This window comes from Bolinopsis microptera, chromosome 7 (assembly GCF_026151205.1).
Source record: "Bolinopsis microptera isolate Bmic1 chromosome 7, MBARI_Bmic_1.0, whole genome shotgun sequence".
In the NCBI taxonomy this organism is placed as follows: Eukaryota; Metazoa; Ctenophora; class Tentaculata; order Lobata; family Bolinopsidae; genus Bolinopsis; species Bolinopsis microptera.
The window spans coordinates 17,570,844-17,587,084 of record NC_087078.1 but is presented as its reverse complement, the minus strand read 5'-3'; the positions used below and the strand labels follow the sequence as shown (position 1 = coordinate 17,587,084).

The following is a 16,241-nucleotide window of genomic DNA, read 5'->3' as shown; positions in this document are numbered from 1 at the left end:
GATAGTAAAAGGACAAATGATTAGTGGCAGCTGTTCTGCTTTTTCAACAGAAAAACCAAAAGGACAGAAGTTATCAAAATTGTCTCAACTGAACAGTTAATCAGGTAAGTTGAGTTGATAGGTGTCACTATTTTGAATTGTTCCACAAATTGCATTGACTTAATCAATCCATTGCAATTCACCTTTGCAATTGGATATTTTATTCTGTTAATGAGAGACAGGATTACTAAGATTTAACTCGCTAGGAAAGTGATTGACCACCATGGTATTGGTAACGTACCAAATTTAATGGTCATCAAATAAAGCTTCAGTTGAATACTAAGATGGATAATATATTAAATGATATGAGCACTGACAAATCTGATAAGCAATGATAAATCTTTGAAGAACCAAGTTTAAGACTGGGTATAAAGTTGTACGAAACTAAATTGGTACAAGATACAAAATATACATCAACAAGTGTAAGAATCAGGTTCAGAAAAGTTTATTTCTAATTTCATGCTATTTAATGGTATAAATCGGTATCATAAATCATAGAGTGAAAACTGAAAGGTGCAGTAAGGTGATTATTTGTGAAAATTTGGCAACAGAAATGGCAAGAAGTGATTACTATCTAATATCCTTTAATAGGGTGGCAATGTCAGTGCACTGACAAATTCAAAACACATGGACAGGAGTAAAAAACAAAAAAAACAACTTGGAAAATGAAACAACTGTGACTTACAATTTAGAACCTAGATCCGAATAAGTCTTATCATAATTTTTACAGCCTTCTGCAAAATGGTACAAACTGTTAGTGTTCATGTTAAGGATCGAAATTTGTTTAGCATCATGTGATGTCACCTTGTTATTCAATTCATGCATTTCTTTCTTTCTTTGTTGTTTCTTGAGTAAGATTGTTATGCTAAATTAAATAATGATACTGACCCTCATCTCGTACATTTCTTTCTTTCTTTGTTTTTTCTTGAATAAGATTGTAATGTTAAATTAATTAAACAACGAGACTGACCCTGCTTTTCTGCTAAAGGATCTCGACTAAAAATTTCATCAAGACAATCAACCTGTGATGCAACATGCCAGTATGAGAATGGGAGTGTACTTCTGGTGCCTACACCAGAACTTAAGGGAGGACTTAAGGAGATTTATATTTGCCAAAGTTCAGGAACGCGTAATGTTTGATAATCCCTTTCAAAACGGAGTCCTTCCATGATTGTAGATAAAACATAAATTTAAACTAAAATGCAACGGAGATCCAAAGAGGAAAAATACTTTATGATTAACAATGGTTTTACATTTAAAAAACTTTTATAAACGCTTCCCAACATTCTGGCCCAGCAATATCTTCTAAATGATCCCTAGAACACAATGATCTTCTTTGTATCAGTGACATGAAAAGCAAGGTTATCCTCCTCCTTTTGGACCTCAGTGCTGCTTTTGATACTGTAAATCATCACTTGCTCCTAAAAAAACTAAAAAAGGACTTTGGTTTTGAAGGTACTGTTCTCGAATGGTTTACATCATACCTTAATAACAGATCCTTCGCAGTAACTATTGATAAATCAAGATCAAAGAGATGCTTCCTTAGAATTGGAGTCCCGCAAGGTTCAATTCTAGGTCCAATTCTGTTTATACTTTACACAAAGGAGCTCAATCAGATCGCAAAGAGACATGGATTTAACATCCATATGTACGCAGATGACACTCAACTGTACATTGAGTTTAACCCACTATTTCGAGATCTGTCAACAATCGAAGAGAGAATAACAAATTGTTTTGAAGATATTAAAACCTGGATGACCCAAAATAAACTCAAACTGAACCAAAACAAAACAGAAGCTCTTGTAGTACAGACCAAGAACAGTTACTCTTCATGTCCAGTCGATTCAATACAACTTGACAATGCAGCTGACCCTGTGGAGGCATCCCGCACAGTGAAAAGTTTAGGTGTCCTATTTGATCAATTCCTAACATTTGAAGATCAAATAAATTCAATTATCAGTTGCTGCAACATCCATCTGAGGAACCTTCGAGTTATAGGCTCAAAGCTTAACTATGATCTAAAAAGACAGCTCATTCACTGCTTGATCTTTTCAAAACTAGACTACTGCAATGGACTCTTATACGGTTTACCCGATCTTCTCATAAAGAAACTCCAGAAGGTACAAAATTCCTGTGTTCGATTCTTGTTTGGTTGGAAAGCTATCAAAAAATGGGACAGTGTCACTCCATTCCTGAAAAAAGCCCATTTTCTTCCAATACGACAACGAATAGAGTATAAGATTGCTCTAACCGTGTTCAAATGCGTCAACAACATAGCGCCGGAGTATATCACCAAATGTATTGACATCAAGAGTCAACCTGTACGTGTACTAAGAACTGAAGAAGACTATTTCCTCCTAAATGTTTCTCCTATTTCAAACTATAGTAAAACCGAGAGAAGTTTCAGCTACTGCGGACCCTCTGTTTGGAATCAGCTTCCTTATCAATTGAGAACACTAACTGATATCGTCTTATTTAAAAAGAAACTAAAAACTCATCTCTTTGAAAACGTATTTGTATAAGTATCATGTATTACCTCTCTCATAAAATCCATACTTCATAAAAATAAGTTCTTGTGTACATGTTACTCATGAGTCGCTTTAGATGGTTTGAACTGAATCTTTGGGTTTTGAGTTCTTTATGGCTATAAAGCGATGTATAAATTCCTACTTATTATTATTATTATTATCCTGAAAAGTTCAGGTTGATTGCTCAGAAACATTTAAGGAGAAGATAGATTTTTAGACTCGATTTTCATGGCACGTGATTGAAAATCGCTTGCACGTTACAATTTCACCGGAAAATAACTTCGACTGGGAATAATATTTTTCCATGGGACCAAAAGCAGCAGATAGATATAACTTCCCTCTATCAGAAACAACTGTAAAGTCAATTTCGAGAGAATTCTTATGAAGGAACTAGAAATGTGGCGACAGTAAGGTAGCTTATGGCGACACTAAGGTAGCTTTTGAGGTTCAATCCTACTACTAAATGTTCAGTTATACATTTAGAGTTTTATAACAACCCAAGATCAAGTTATTGTATTAAGTTGATGTGAGCAAAGGCGAACAAAAGTTTAACTCAAAAGGCAAAGAAAAAAATTACAACTTCTATTATTATAAATAAAAAAAGTATAAATTATTCAAACAATATACACATAATATAGCAATGACCCTATATAAAATCAACCCTTTAAGAATTCAAAAAATTCCCTTAACTATCAAACAAATTTTTTACCCTTGGCCTTGTGGCTCCAAGTTAAGATCTAGACTGTTTATATCAACAATGTTTTTTCTCGCACCTCTGTCTCCACGGAGAGAAATCACTGTTGTTCTGAGGATTTCAAAGCGAAGGCGCTTTCTTATGTATCCTACAGCGTCTGAGTACCTCTGGCCAGTGTGGTACTCCATCTTACTGGCCAGCTTCTTGACCAGTCTCTCAGCTTCACCACCCATTCCACCAGAAGTGGAGAACACTAAAGGTGTGAAGCTTCCTTTCTCCACTTCAAGAACCCTTGCATTGTAACATCGCTTTTTCTCATTTTCATGGGACAGGTACATTGCTGGGATCGGTTTGCTTGCATTGGAGGGGGCTGGGGCATGAAATACCCTTACATCAAAAAATGCCCTCTCTGAAGCATTCCAAATCGATCTTGCAGAAATGTCCAGCCTGGCTTGGTCTCCTAGGACTGTTCCCTTTGGTAACTCTAGACCATCAACTGGAAGAAGAACTGGCTCAGTCTGCACATCCTTGCATTTCACAGTTCTCATTAGTTCTGCAAAGGTGTCTCTCAGCGAGTTGTGCCGCAGTGACACATATCCACCAAGTTTGCAGATGAGCGCATGGTTTGCTGAGTATTTCTGGCCACACCTACATGTTTTGAGAAAAGACAATTTTTTGAGAAAAGACAATTTTATTATTTATCACCAATTCAATACATAATCAATAAATATATATCCGAATAAATTTGATTAAAAATTAAATGATACAAGTATGCTAGCAGCTAGCGCGCTTATATTTGATAAATATTCACGCTGTTAAAATGGGTTTTACCACACCGCCACTCACATTAGCACAGTTGGTGAACGGACCCAGGCGCTGTTAAGCTTTTATGAGCCCTGGTTGACTGCTGAGAGTGGCGAAGGGGCTGATATTAATTTTATCTTAGTTTAACCTAGATTCCAATAAAATTTTAGTTTTGTGTTATAATTATATGATTTTTATGCGATATTTAAGTTACAGCTGCTCGCAATACATTATTGCTTAAAAATTGTTAAATATGCTCGCTATACGCTTAATTTTAGATACCGTATGTATATATACATATCAGCTCATAATACCAAATAACAAAAATAAATAAATTAAAAGCATTGAAGAGGTCCAAAACCAATTCAAGCATGACACAAAGTTGAATACATTTTCATCGAAAGCTGCAAGCTTATTAATGTTTGATTCCGTACGTTCATGATCCGTTATTATGCATTCACCTTCAGGCGGTGTCGACGGATCATGCGAAAAGGGTTTTTGACAGGCTGTGCCCTTACCATAATTAAACTGAACCATTGCCTGATACGATGTAAACAAGAGTGTTGGATAGGTGAGCCGCGCAAGCGCTCGCGCATTTGTGTCGCTCTGACAAATAGCACTTGAGTAATTTAGCTACCAGGACGTAAATCGCGCGTTACGTAAAGTATTATTTTTCCCTTCGGATAAAGTGAACGTTACACCCGCGTGTAACCTGCTTTAATGTTTTGTGTGCATGTGTGGTGGAGTGAGTGTATAATGTAATGATTGAATGAATCTTTTTTCTTTTGTGGTGCATATATGATGTGAGTGACAGGTGTAAAATCTAAAATATATAAATATAAATGGGGGTCTTTTCATAGGAAAGTGTTGAAGTTTAAGTCCTGCCAGTTAATATTGTCAGGTTGGTGTTGAGCCTTCATGATAGAAAGCTTCAATCGGGATTTAATTGAACCTAGTGAACCTATTTTACCACCTGCATTTGACTGCTCAAGAAACCTATTCCATAAATTTGCCCCTTTATATGCGAAATTGTGAGATGAGTGTGGTGTCACAAATCTGTCATCTCTGAGCTCAGACTTCTTAAAGAGAGAATACATGGATATGGGCTGATGACTCTTCACTATCTTCATTGTTTCAGTAATGCATCTGTATCTATATATGTTATGTACTGTCATTAGTTCCTTAGATTGGAAAATAGGTTTTGTTGATTCTCTAGAGTGGAATTCTGCCCCAAGTATTTGGCAGCGATGTGGCCTTGCTTGTTTATCACCAGTCTTCCTCAAGCTGATACATATAGAACACGGTTTAATGTGAGGTATAGTTGATTCATTGGATATTTGACCTTTCTTGTTTATACTGCACTGGATTGGCCTGCTACGAGAACAAGTTTTAAACTTGTCGCTAAATGCTTCCGAGTCCCCAAATAAGATTCGGACACATTTCTTCTGTGCAAGGAATAGTGGTGAAAGCTTATTAATTGATACACCACCCCATACAGTTATACCGTATCCTAGATGAGATTCAAAAAGAGTGTGGTATATCTGTTTGTACAGCTGGCTGGGGAGGGAGTTTTTTATTCGATAAATACGGCCACATATGCTGTTTAATTTCTTAGTTAGTTTCTCGATATGAGGTGTCCAACTCAGTTTGTCATCAATAATTACACCTAGAAATTTCGTTTCAGTAACCTGTTTGATCGGGATCCCATCAATTTCTAGATTCAAGTCATTTTCAGTATTATCAATACTAAGTTCAGGTTGTATCTGAGAGCTATTGCATCTGAGAACTGTTGTTTATTATTATATTATTATAAATCATATTGATCTCAGTGATAGCGGAAATCGTGAGTAAAAATCAAAGGTACCACAATGACATAAGTAATACAATAACCGATGACACCAAATGGAGGGCGGTAAAAATAAAACAGATATACCACGTTCCGTCGATGACCTAGAGGTCCGTTTAATAACTTTTTAGAGGGACTTAAAAGAAAAAGCTTAACTCAGCATCACAAGTGTAAGAAATCATACCGGTCAAATCGGAATTTGTTGTAAGGGCCAAGGTGCTTATAAGGTGCAGGGCCCTTATAGTTATAAGGTCCTTATTAAGTGCAATTACTAGGAACTAGACGTAACGTCGCTATAGTTGATAATGTCCTCCAGTGTCTGTATTGCAATATGTAATATGCATTGAGAATATCCGAGGTCCTTTTCACTAGGGACCGTTTCGTTCTATTCAATCTTCCAACAAGTATTTCGGATTTGTCATTTTGGCTGGTTCAATCAAACAGTAACAACTAAAATAACAAACTAAATTATGAATTAACGCTGCTTAACTTTTTGTTTCGTTTGCGCGGCTCATTGCTACACGTTGCACCGCTTTGTTGGCCAGTATCAACTCCATTTTTTGGACTTTGGTCGCTTATACGGCCTAAGCGGTATACAAATAAAGCGTTATTATTATTATTATTATTATTGTACATCTCTATCGTGCACGCTAAGGGACAAACGTGCATTACGCCCAGCAAACCTTACTGGCTAAGCATGTGACTAAATAAAGGTGATCACGTCTTCACAGTGAGTTTATGCTCGTATCATAGTACGTACGCGCGCTCAAATTAACTGATTACACACATGCAGCCTGGCTCATTCCAATTTCTACATGACTCAATTCAACCAATCAGATCTGAGATCAGTACAGAAATTTGCAAAATCTGTTAACATTACACACTTTATATTTATTTTAATGAAACTTCCAAAATGGAACTAAACTTTTTGAAATAACTTTTTGGAATAACTTTTTGGAATAATTTTTTGAAAAAATACATTGCAAAAATCTTTTGGCATATCAGCAAAATTTGCATTATACACATAACAGCGGCACATAATAGCATTAAAATAAAACTATGATTTTCCCGGATAAAAGTCCAAAAAAGGGCTCTTACTAATTCGCTCGCCCAAAAATTTCACGTGACTTTGGTTTTTATGGTTTTGCAGCCGTACAAAACGGTTTTACATAAACCCTTATCCCAACCGTAACCCTAACCATAACCCCGAAGCTAACCATAACCCTTACCACAACCCTAACCCTAACCCGAGCCCTAAACAATCGAATTCGTATTTTACTAGCCTGTCACGTGACCAAAACAGTTTTTTGCCAATAACTCTCCAGGGAAGCATTTTAACCCTATGTCATGGGGGGTGATTCGGAATCAGCGTCCAAAAATACACCGATTCAGATCACTTTCATACCCAAAGGGCCTTTTCACAAGAATTTTCTTAAAATTTGGGCGAGCGATTTAGTAGGAGCGCCAAAAAAGCGGTCAACATTTAAGCTTTTTGCGCGCACTTTATTATTGTTACCGCTATATTTTGGAAATTTCCCCATATGTTTTACAATAACGATTAATTTAAATGTCTTAAATATAATTTTTGCCAAAAATTAATTTTCAATGGAACCAGACCAAATCTTAGGTGCGCCGCGCATATTTTTTTAAATGTACACTGTATAGTATGAAAATCGAGCGCTAAAGCAATTACTGTCATATTATCACAAAAATACTTTAGCAGTTTTTTAGTGTTATTGTGCATTTCAAAACTCCTTTTCACTCTATTTGATTATCTTTTCGATGTATAATTTGATTCGACATTACTAACTATGTTTTCATGTATTCTCATTGATTGTAGCATGGGTCATAACTCGGCTAAATCGTGTTCAATCAACTTGAAATTTTGGGACATCACTTGAATTATGTAACCAAATGTGTTTAGAAACTTTGGAGCTCCTTTACTAGCTCAAAGTGTTCTTACTTCATGGTGACAATAGTGAAAATAGGGAGTGTCTTGCCACACCCTCTGTAATCAACGAAATTTTGCAAAACTTTCACAAATTCTAAGTTTGACCCATATCTATATTATCTAAAATTTGTGTGAAATTCTGACACGAATAACGTATGTCATTAAAGAGTTGCGTGTGGGTAGTTACTTTTGGGCCACCCTGTACTACGCTACAATCAATGCTATTCATAACTAATTATATCTGAGAGACCAAATTTGAATTGTAATCAATAGTTTGATCCAGCAATTTACTACAATTAATGGCAAATTATGCTAGTTGTAACTAATTGCATCCAAGATACCATACATACCATTCAATTTCATAACATTTCATGATTGATTATATGCGGTCATATATGATCTGGTAACCAATCAATAGATTGAAGTGGTCATATTGCATATAGTGTACAACTGTTCACAAAAAAGTTGTTTGCGTACAGGGGTCGGGCTATCTGGGTACTGCCGAAGCTTTGAAGTTCAAACTTACTTACTAGCAACTAGCAAGTAGCACACGCACACACCCACATTTTCTACACCTTACACTTTACACACAGGCCTAGTAGACAAACGCGAAAACCGAAAAAGGTTCTACTCCTACATGACTCCCAGATGAACAACTTTCTACCTGAGTCATTTTCCTCTGGGTTCAAGGTGGAAAAAATGAAAGTAGGCTCTTATACTGACATGATAAAAGACCACTGTATGAGAGATGTCATTAAACAGCCAGAGGTCGACTGTTACATTCTCCAGCTTGGAGTCAACGACTACAGATACAGAACCTGCTCTGTTAATAAAGCGATTGAGGATGCAAAATCAGTCATCGATAAACTCCTCTCGAGCTCCAGCGCAAAGGTTGTCATCTCCCTACCCACCCCAACCCCTGGATTAATCAGTGAACTTACCAACCAATTTGTCTCAGAAATAACACAATTTGTCTCAGCTAAAAGAGGGTTAAGTGACTTTTACCGCCGCCTATATACTGTAAACAATACTGGAAACTTTTCCCGTGCCATCTCTGCTGCTGAGTCATCCCAAGACTCTCCTAACCCGTTGAAGGAGGACCAACTCCATGTCTCAGAGTATGGTTTGAAAAAACTTTGTTTGAATATTAAACTTGGCCTATACCGTGCCTTTGGTATGAGATCCCCTAGAAAGCAGCTCTCCAAAACAGATAGCAAAGCCAACCCCCAGCATACTCTCAGGTACATCTCACAAGACCACTATGAAAGATTCCACCTTAAGTTTATCAAGTGGTCCTTGTCTGTCCATTCAAAAGCATCAAATATAGGCTGCTGGGGCGAAAGTGGGCGCCACCCCCTCTTCTTTGAAGCCTGCAAACTTGCAATAGATTTCTATAGTCGTCTTGAAAGCACTGAAAATGAACTTCTCTCCGCTGCATTTCACGAGCAGATTATGCTGGGCCTTCCTTGGTACACCAACATCTCTAATCTTCTCACCAAATATAACTTCCCCCACTCATCCTCTTCAAAATCCAAGCTCTCTACCCAAATCAGTCACAACATGAGGGAAGAATTTGTGGATACCTGGAAATCTGCCAAGGCATCCTCACCTAAATTAGAATTCTACAATCAAATTAAACATGATTTTGAACCAGAAACATACTTAGGAGTGGTTAAGATCCCCGATGCTCGGAAAAGCTTAACAAGGTTTCGTATTAGCTGCCACAATCTTTACATTGAGAGGGGCCGTTACGAAACCCCCCTAGTACCAAGAGAACATCGATGGTGCACTTTTTGCTTTCTCAGCAAGGGGCTTAAGCCTATTGAGGACGAAATTCATGTTCTAACTGACTGTTTACTCTACTCCTCAGTTAGAGAAAAATTTAACTTCCATCCCAAAAATATTACTGACCTAGCCGGTTTGCTATCCGATAAAACACTAGACCCTACAAAATTTACTGCCACAGCAAGAGCAATCCATTCAATTCTCTCTGTGAACGAACATTTTACAGCCTACTATAAGAGCCCAGATTTCCACTCAAATACTGGCCAATGCATAATGCTATAGGACCTCAAAAATAGTATTATAAAACATTTCTATTTTATCCCTACACATTTGTAAATAACTAGAATTGTGTAACCTTAAATTATTTCAGAATTATAACTATTGTGAATTCAATAAAATAATTATCACTTTTGTATCCTTGTATCCTTGTATCCTTGTATCCTTGTATCCAGGCTGTAGCAACCTAAAAACGAGAATTTATACAATGAGTGTAAACTGTTATAATACTACACGGGCCGCTAGATGCTACAGCCGTGCAATTTGGTAGATCAGTTAGGCCCCATGATCAGTCTTGGCAGCACCTTCCAGATCAGAGATCTGTGCAGTAAGCAGTTTTTCTCAATGCAATGATCTTAATTATAGATATAAGTTATTATTTGTAGTAAACTACAGAGAAAATTCAAATTTTTGGCCAAAAATCTTGGGGGGATCTTCCCCCAATTCCCCCGGGAATTATGGCCCTGTTAGTTGCATCATGTTGAATTGAGTATAACTAATTTTGAATAAAATCAAACTTTTTTAAGAGCATGGACACAAGAGTTCAACAGCAGCGTGCAATGCCTCCCCCAGCAGCTTCTCTAAAGAAAGAGCCCCCACAAATTTTGTATGGGAAACTCTCCAACTTCATTGTAGACAAAAAGGTTTGTTATAATTGCATTACCATGTCCATCATTTCCATTATCCACAGAAGATGATCATCCAAGTATAAAGAATTAAGGCCACTTTTGAGAATTCTTTTCTATCATCGATTATTCAATATTCTTATTACAATGACGGTTACTACGCTAATGTTGATGTTGGGAGATGTGAGCTATACCTAAATTCCATTGGCTTATCAACCTTGGTAAGATCTACACTCTACACTCTACGACAGTATAATCATAAAATTACAGGTTGGTAAAGGGCAGTTTAGTGAGGTCTATAAAGCCAGACTTCACATTGATATGTCCATCGTTGCTCTCAAGAAAGTGCAGGTAAGTAGTTTTCATTTGGGTTCGCATTTTTATCGAATTTCTTAAATGTTTTGAGCACAATTAGGGAATATGAAATAAAAATAATTCCTAATATAAACTTCAATATAATGCTTATTGTAATCACTCAGTAAAATGTTTACAAACTATGAGCAAATCAGCTTGTTACGTTATTTTAAAAGTTCTATATAAAAGTTGCGAATTTTGATCTCCATTTCGAGCCTAGAATTAAATTTTAATCTATCCCAAACTCTATATTTAAATGCCAATCTTTACTATTGGCTCAATCTTACCACTCAACACAACCAAAACACTAAGGACTCATTTTAAAATGAAGAGGAATAAAATTTCCCGGTATCAAACAGGTTTTAATCAATGTTAATGATTCTTAGAAGAATTTTAGCCTGGAATAAATCGTTAACTGAACCAATTTTGACCAGGTGAAGTAAAAATCTCATGTAAATAAGTTTATTCTATTCAATTCAGTAATAAACTGCCTCTTAAAATAACCTTATGTATTGCTCTAAGCTATGGTCATAATATAATGCTTAGTGCTGAGGCAGCTGATGTAGAGTCTTCTAAGATTAGGAAACTGAGAGTATTGCTGTAGTGCTCAAATACCCGCTCTATGAATCGTTTTGTAAGCAATATTTTAGACGATGTGTGTACATGTGTGATGTGTGTGTAAATATATACAGTTACTGAATATATCGAACACCTTGCCGCATAGAGAATGCATATTAAAGTACACTCTTCAAACTTAGTCACGTGACCAATATATATATAAGACGTATATATTCTACAGTTAACATATTACAATAGAATCGTTTTATATGTTAAAGAACGTTTATGTGTCTTATACGCTTGTTTGTAGTTTAGTAGTCAAATTACCAGTCTATAATGCTATAAGCATCCGTTAAGCTTATAAGCTGGGTACTATTATAACGTTTTTAATGAGAAAATATAACATAATAGTATGTTCATTGTTATATATTAGTGCTTGTAATATATAACAATATATTAAACAACCGGGTATTCAATTTGCCAATTTGGAAGCTGTCTAAACACACTTGTCTTGACACGTGACAGCTCATTATGTGTATTGTTTATACCACTACTATATACTATACCACTCCCCAATTTCAGATATACGAAATGATGGATGCTAAAGCTAGGAACGATTGTATCAAAGAGATCGATCTTCTAAAGGTTGCCATTTGAACATCATAAAATCATAATTGCATATCAATAGTGTACTAAGAATGTTTCAGCCATTCGATATGGCATGTCAATTAATCGGTTTCATAATGAAATTATAAGCTCCCAATACGTACGTTCTATAGTTGGTTATATAATAGGGTGGTTATAACAGGACAAAACAAACGAATTAAAAAGTTTGCAATTTTCAGCAATTGAATCATCCTAACGTTATCAAGTACCTGGCTTCCTTCATTGAGGATAACGAGGTGAGTTTTTGTCGTATGACGTCACGTGACGTCATTACTAGTTACTACGTCATTACCACGTCATGTGACGTCATTAAATTCTTAACTTTTTAATAATATGCAATATGAATATGCATACATTTTTTACAAGGGCATAAGTGTGTGACATTACAGGGCATTTCATCATCATGCTAGTTTTTATACTGCACGTTTGTACAGTTTTTTTGAAGGCTATAAAATGTATTATGGTCTGAGCCATTCGAGCATAAATGCATATTTAGAGGCACTGCACACGTCATGACGATATGCTGAAGGCATAGATGGATCTCGGTCATTTATAACTACCTATATATGCACATACGCATTTGTGTGTGGTCGGAGCAGGGTAAGATGGTCGAGTTGGAAATTGAATTTTTTTGGTGGTTATTGAACCTAAGGAGCAACAAATAAGAACTCCACTCAGTTGTTTCAATAACATTTTGAAACCTACCTAATAATGATAACAATGTATTTATCATAATATTTTGCTCTCTTTCAGCTAAACATAGTGTTGGAGTTAGCAGATGCTGGTGATCTATCTCGAATGATTCGTGTAAGTATCTACATTTTAAATTCTGTTGTGCGGTGTCTTTTTCGTAGAAAACTGAAAACCTTGTGTAGAATTTGAATAATTAGAATAGCCAGTTTTTTTTCGTGTTGTAAAGTTTTGCCCAACCAAACAAAATACAAATTGTATGACAACACGACCCTTAACCTCTCAAGTTTGCGTTCCAGTATGACATAGCCCAACACATGAATTATGAACGTCAAAACTTGTTATAATAAAAGTTTTTCTTTCAGTTATTTGTTTTTCTTTGTTGTAATAAAAGAATTTCAAAATGTTATTCTAGACATTTCAATTTCCAGCACTTTAAGAAAGGGGGAAAGTTGATTCCTGAACGAACAATCTGGAAATATTTTGTACAGTTGACCAGTGCTGTGGAGCACATGCATTCAAGACGTATCATGCACAGAGGTAATAATAGTTGATTTTAAATAGGGATCAATCGTGTGACGATCGTAGCTTTTAATATAACAATAAAGTGTTCTTGAAATGTTATTTTTAGGCACTGAGCCAGACTAATTCTCTATAGCAGGTTATCAAGGTTAATGGTCATCCAATCTCATTATTTCAGATATAAAACCATCCAATGTGTTCATAACAGCTGCGGGCGTGGTTAAGCTCGGAGATTTGGGATTGGGCCGATATTTCAGTTCAAAAACTCAAGCTGCCCACTCCCTTGGTACGTGACAATTAATAAAGTTTTTCTTTTCTAAGGAAGTCGGAAGATCGTTTCTCTGTATAGCAGTTCGCAAGCATATTTCTGACTCTGTCACAGTGGCAAAAAAATGTAACTTTACGTAGCGCGCGATGTAATATTTATTTTGCAATATAAAGTTGTTCGCAGTTAGTGCAACAAGAATCGAGCTGCGCGCTAGCTAGCTAGATTAATTTATAACTTATATTCTCGAAATGTTTCTAAACAGTAAACATGCCGTAATTAGGGGTTATTACTTATTACTTAGTTCGATCATCAGTTTTAGATAAAATCACCGTCACTTTAAGGCGATGAGAAGTTACATCCGAGACATACAGAATTCTGAAGTCATTTCAGGCAGAGGATGGCAACATCCTTATGAAAAATAAATAAATAAAATAAAATGAATACTATTAGTATTAATACAAACTTAAGTTCTTACGGACATTCACACCATTTCAAGTTCATCGTGAGAGTTCCTAAAAGCATTGAAACCCTGATGAATACTTTTCAGTCGGAACACCGTACTACATGTCACCAGAAAGAATCCACGAAAACGGGTACAACTTCAAATCTGACACCTGGTCCCTTGGGTGCCTGCTCTACGAAATGGCTGCCCTGCAATCACCTTTTTACGGTGACAAGATGAACCTTTACTCCTTGTGCCAAAAGATTGAAAAGTGTGACTACCCTCCCCTGCCCTCCGAACACTACTCCAAAGAGGTTGTTACTTATTTAATTAAGTAAATCACTTATCTATATCAATAATCCCAAAAAGTGCGTTCGTTTGTGTATGGGAAATTTCCGAATTTCTAAATCAAGAAAACGGTAAGAGTTATGGGACTAGTTTTTTCGGTATAATTTCGATAAAACTCGGAAGAAGCTAAATAATTAAGGTTTTTTAATTCGGCCGGTGATAACGGTTTAAATTGATGGTCTTGACCCAAATGTGATACTAAAGTGTCTCATGTACTCTCCCTCTCTCTCACTCTCGCTCTCTCTCCCCCATAACAGAATTACTATATAATTAGGTAATTATACTCAAGATTTCCTCTCAAGTATTACTATTAGATACATGATGGGCACTCAGAATTAAATTACGGTCCGTTTGGACTGAGCGACTTCGTACTTTCACCCCGTTTTACCTACGAAAATGTAATGCGTGTTTTCGAATATAATAGGTGGGTTTCAACTGAGATACTGAAGTCCCGGCCGTAGGCACGGGTCACACATCTCGCCTGAATGACAATATCGTTTTAATTTCTACAACATTCTAGAACTACGAGAAGATGGAATGGAAGCGTTGTAACCAGGTGTAGCCAGTCCCCGGCTCCATAATGAAAAGAATTTGTTTTCATTCTAGATGAAAAGCTACAATATCCTGTTGGCTGTTTATAAAATATACGACATTTCAGCTTCGTGACTTGGTGGACATTTGCATAAACCCTGACCCGGAAAAACGACCAGATATTCAGTATGTTCACGAGGTGGCTAAAAAGATGCACGCTGCTTCCCTCCACTGAGTTTGATTTCCTGAAAGTAGATACCCCTGTCAGCTCTGATTCGTTCTTCTTCGTCGTCCACTTATTCTAGTATGCCACTGTAAAATTTTGCTGAAATAAGCACACTGGTCTTGACATGTGATCATATTTTGTGTATTTGTTGATCAGGTTTAAAATCTCGACTGCCAAAATAACTAGAATTGGGGCTGAAAGGGTTATCAGGACTTCCGTGTCAGTAAGTCGAGGAATTATTTATTAACTAAAAGATTTCGTTTTGTTTTGAGTTTATGCGATAGCTTGTCAGTTTTAAGGCCCGTGTGGCTAGGCCCAAATGAGCTGTCATTGATAAATCTGATTTTTATTTTGAGCATGGCAGCCCGCAGTATTTTATAATTAACGACATCGGTATCATCTTTTCCACGAAGCGTTGTTTATCTTGCTGTGCAATTTGCTCAAGTTTTTGCACCATTTAGTTCTAATTAGATACATTAGACTGTTTACCATCTTATGTGTTTTCGTTTAAGTTTTCGTGTTATCTTTTTACAGTATGTAAATAGCAGGTAGATATTATATAAAACGTAGTCATTTCTTTATAAATTACAAACGATGTTGGCTTTTTGGTATCAAAGATATAATCGTAACTTTTTAAAAGTTTACAAGTACAGTAAAATCAGAAATACAGTTTACCGTTTACAGTTTTTTAGATAAGAAATTTTTTCAGATTAGAAATTGAGTATTTATTTTTGAAATCACCCCTTTAGAATATAGAAAGAGTATAGATCAGTGCATTCTTCAAAAAATACAAATATAGGTGACTATATTTTGACTAAAATTGTTTATCTCGTAAGATACATGATAAATTTATCAATGAGATTAGTCGTTATTAATGAGATTGTCGATTTAAAAAAAGCCGCATTTTATTTCCTCATGGTTGAATCATTGAATAGAACTCCTTAACTTCGTTTGCACCAAAATTGAAACTAAATTTTATTCAAAGTATTTACACTATAGCATTTGATCCTGTGCCGAAGAAATTCCTCCCACTGAGTTAACGTAATTATCATGTACCATATTTTATAAACTTGACTCCTGTTCGGAT

The 16,241-nt window shown here is 36.1% G+C and overlaps 1 protein-coding gene across 1 annotated transcript; it reads left to right on the top strand.

Annotated features, from left to right (window-relative positions):
• Positions 1–10,447: 10,447 nt before the first annotated feature.
• LOC134818100 (serine/threonine-protein kinase Nek7-like) lies at positions 10,448–16,068 on the top strand. Its single transcript, XM_063827517.1, has 9 exons — positions 10,448–10,567; positions 10,820–10,900; positions 12,044–12,106; positions 12,307–12,363; positions 12,881–12,934; positions 13,249–13,357; positions 13,518–13,625; positions 14,155–14,363; positions 15,056–16,068. Exons 1-9 carry the CDS (start codon positions 10,454–10,456, stop codon positions 15,161–15,163), a joined length of 903 nt encoding a protein of 300 aa, XP_063683587.1. The 5' UTR covers positions 10,448–10,453; the 3' UTR covers positions 15,164–16,068.
• The last annotated feature ends 173 nt before the right edge of the window (positions 16,069–16,241 follow it).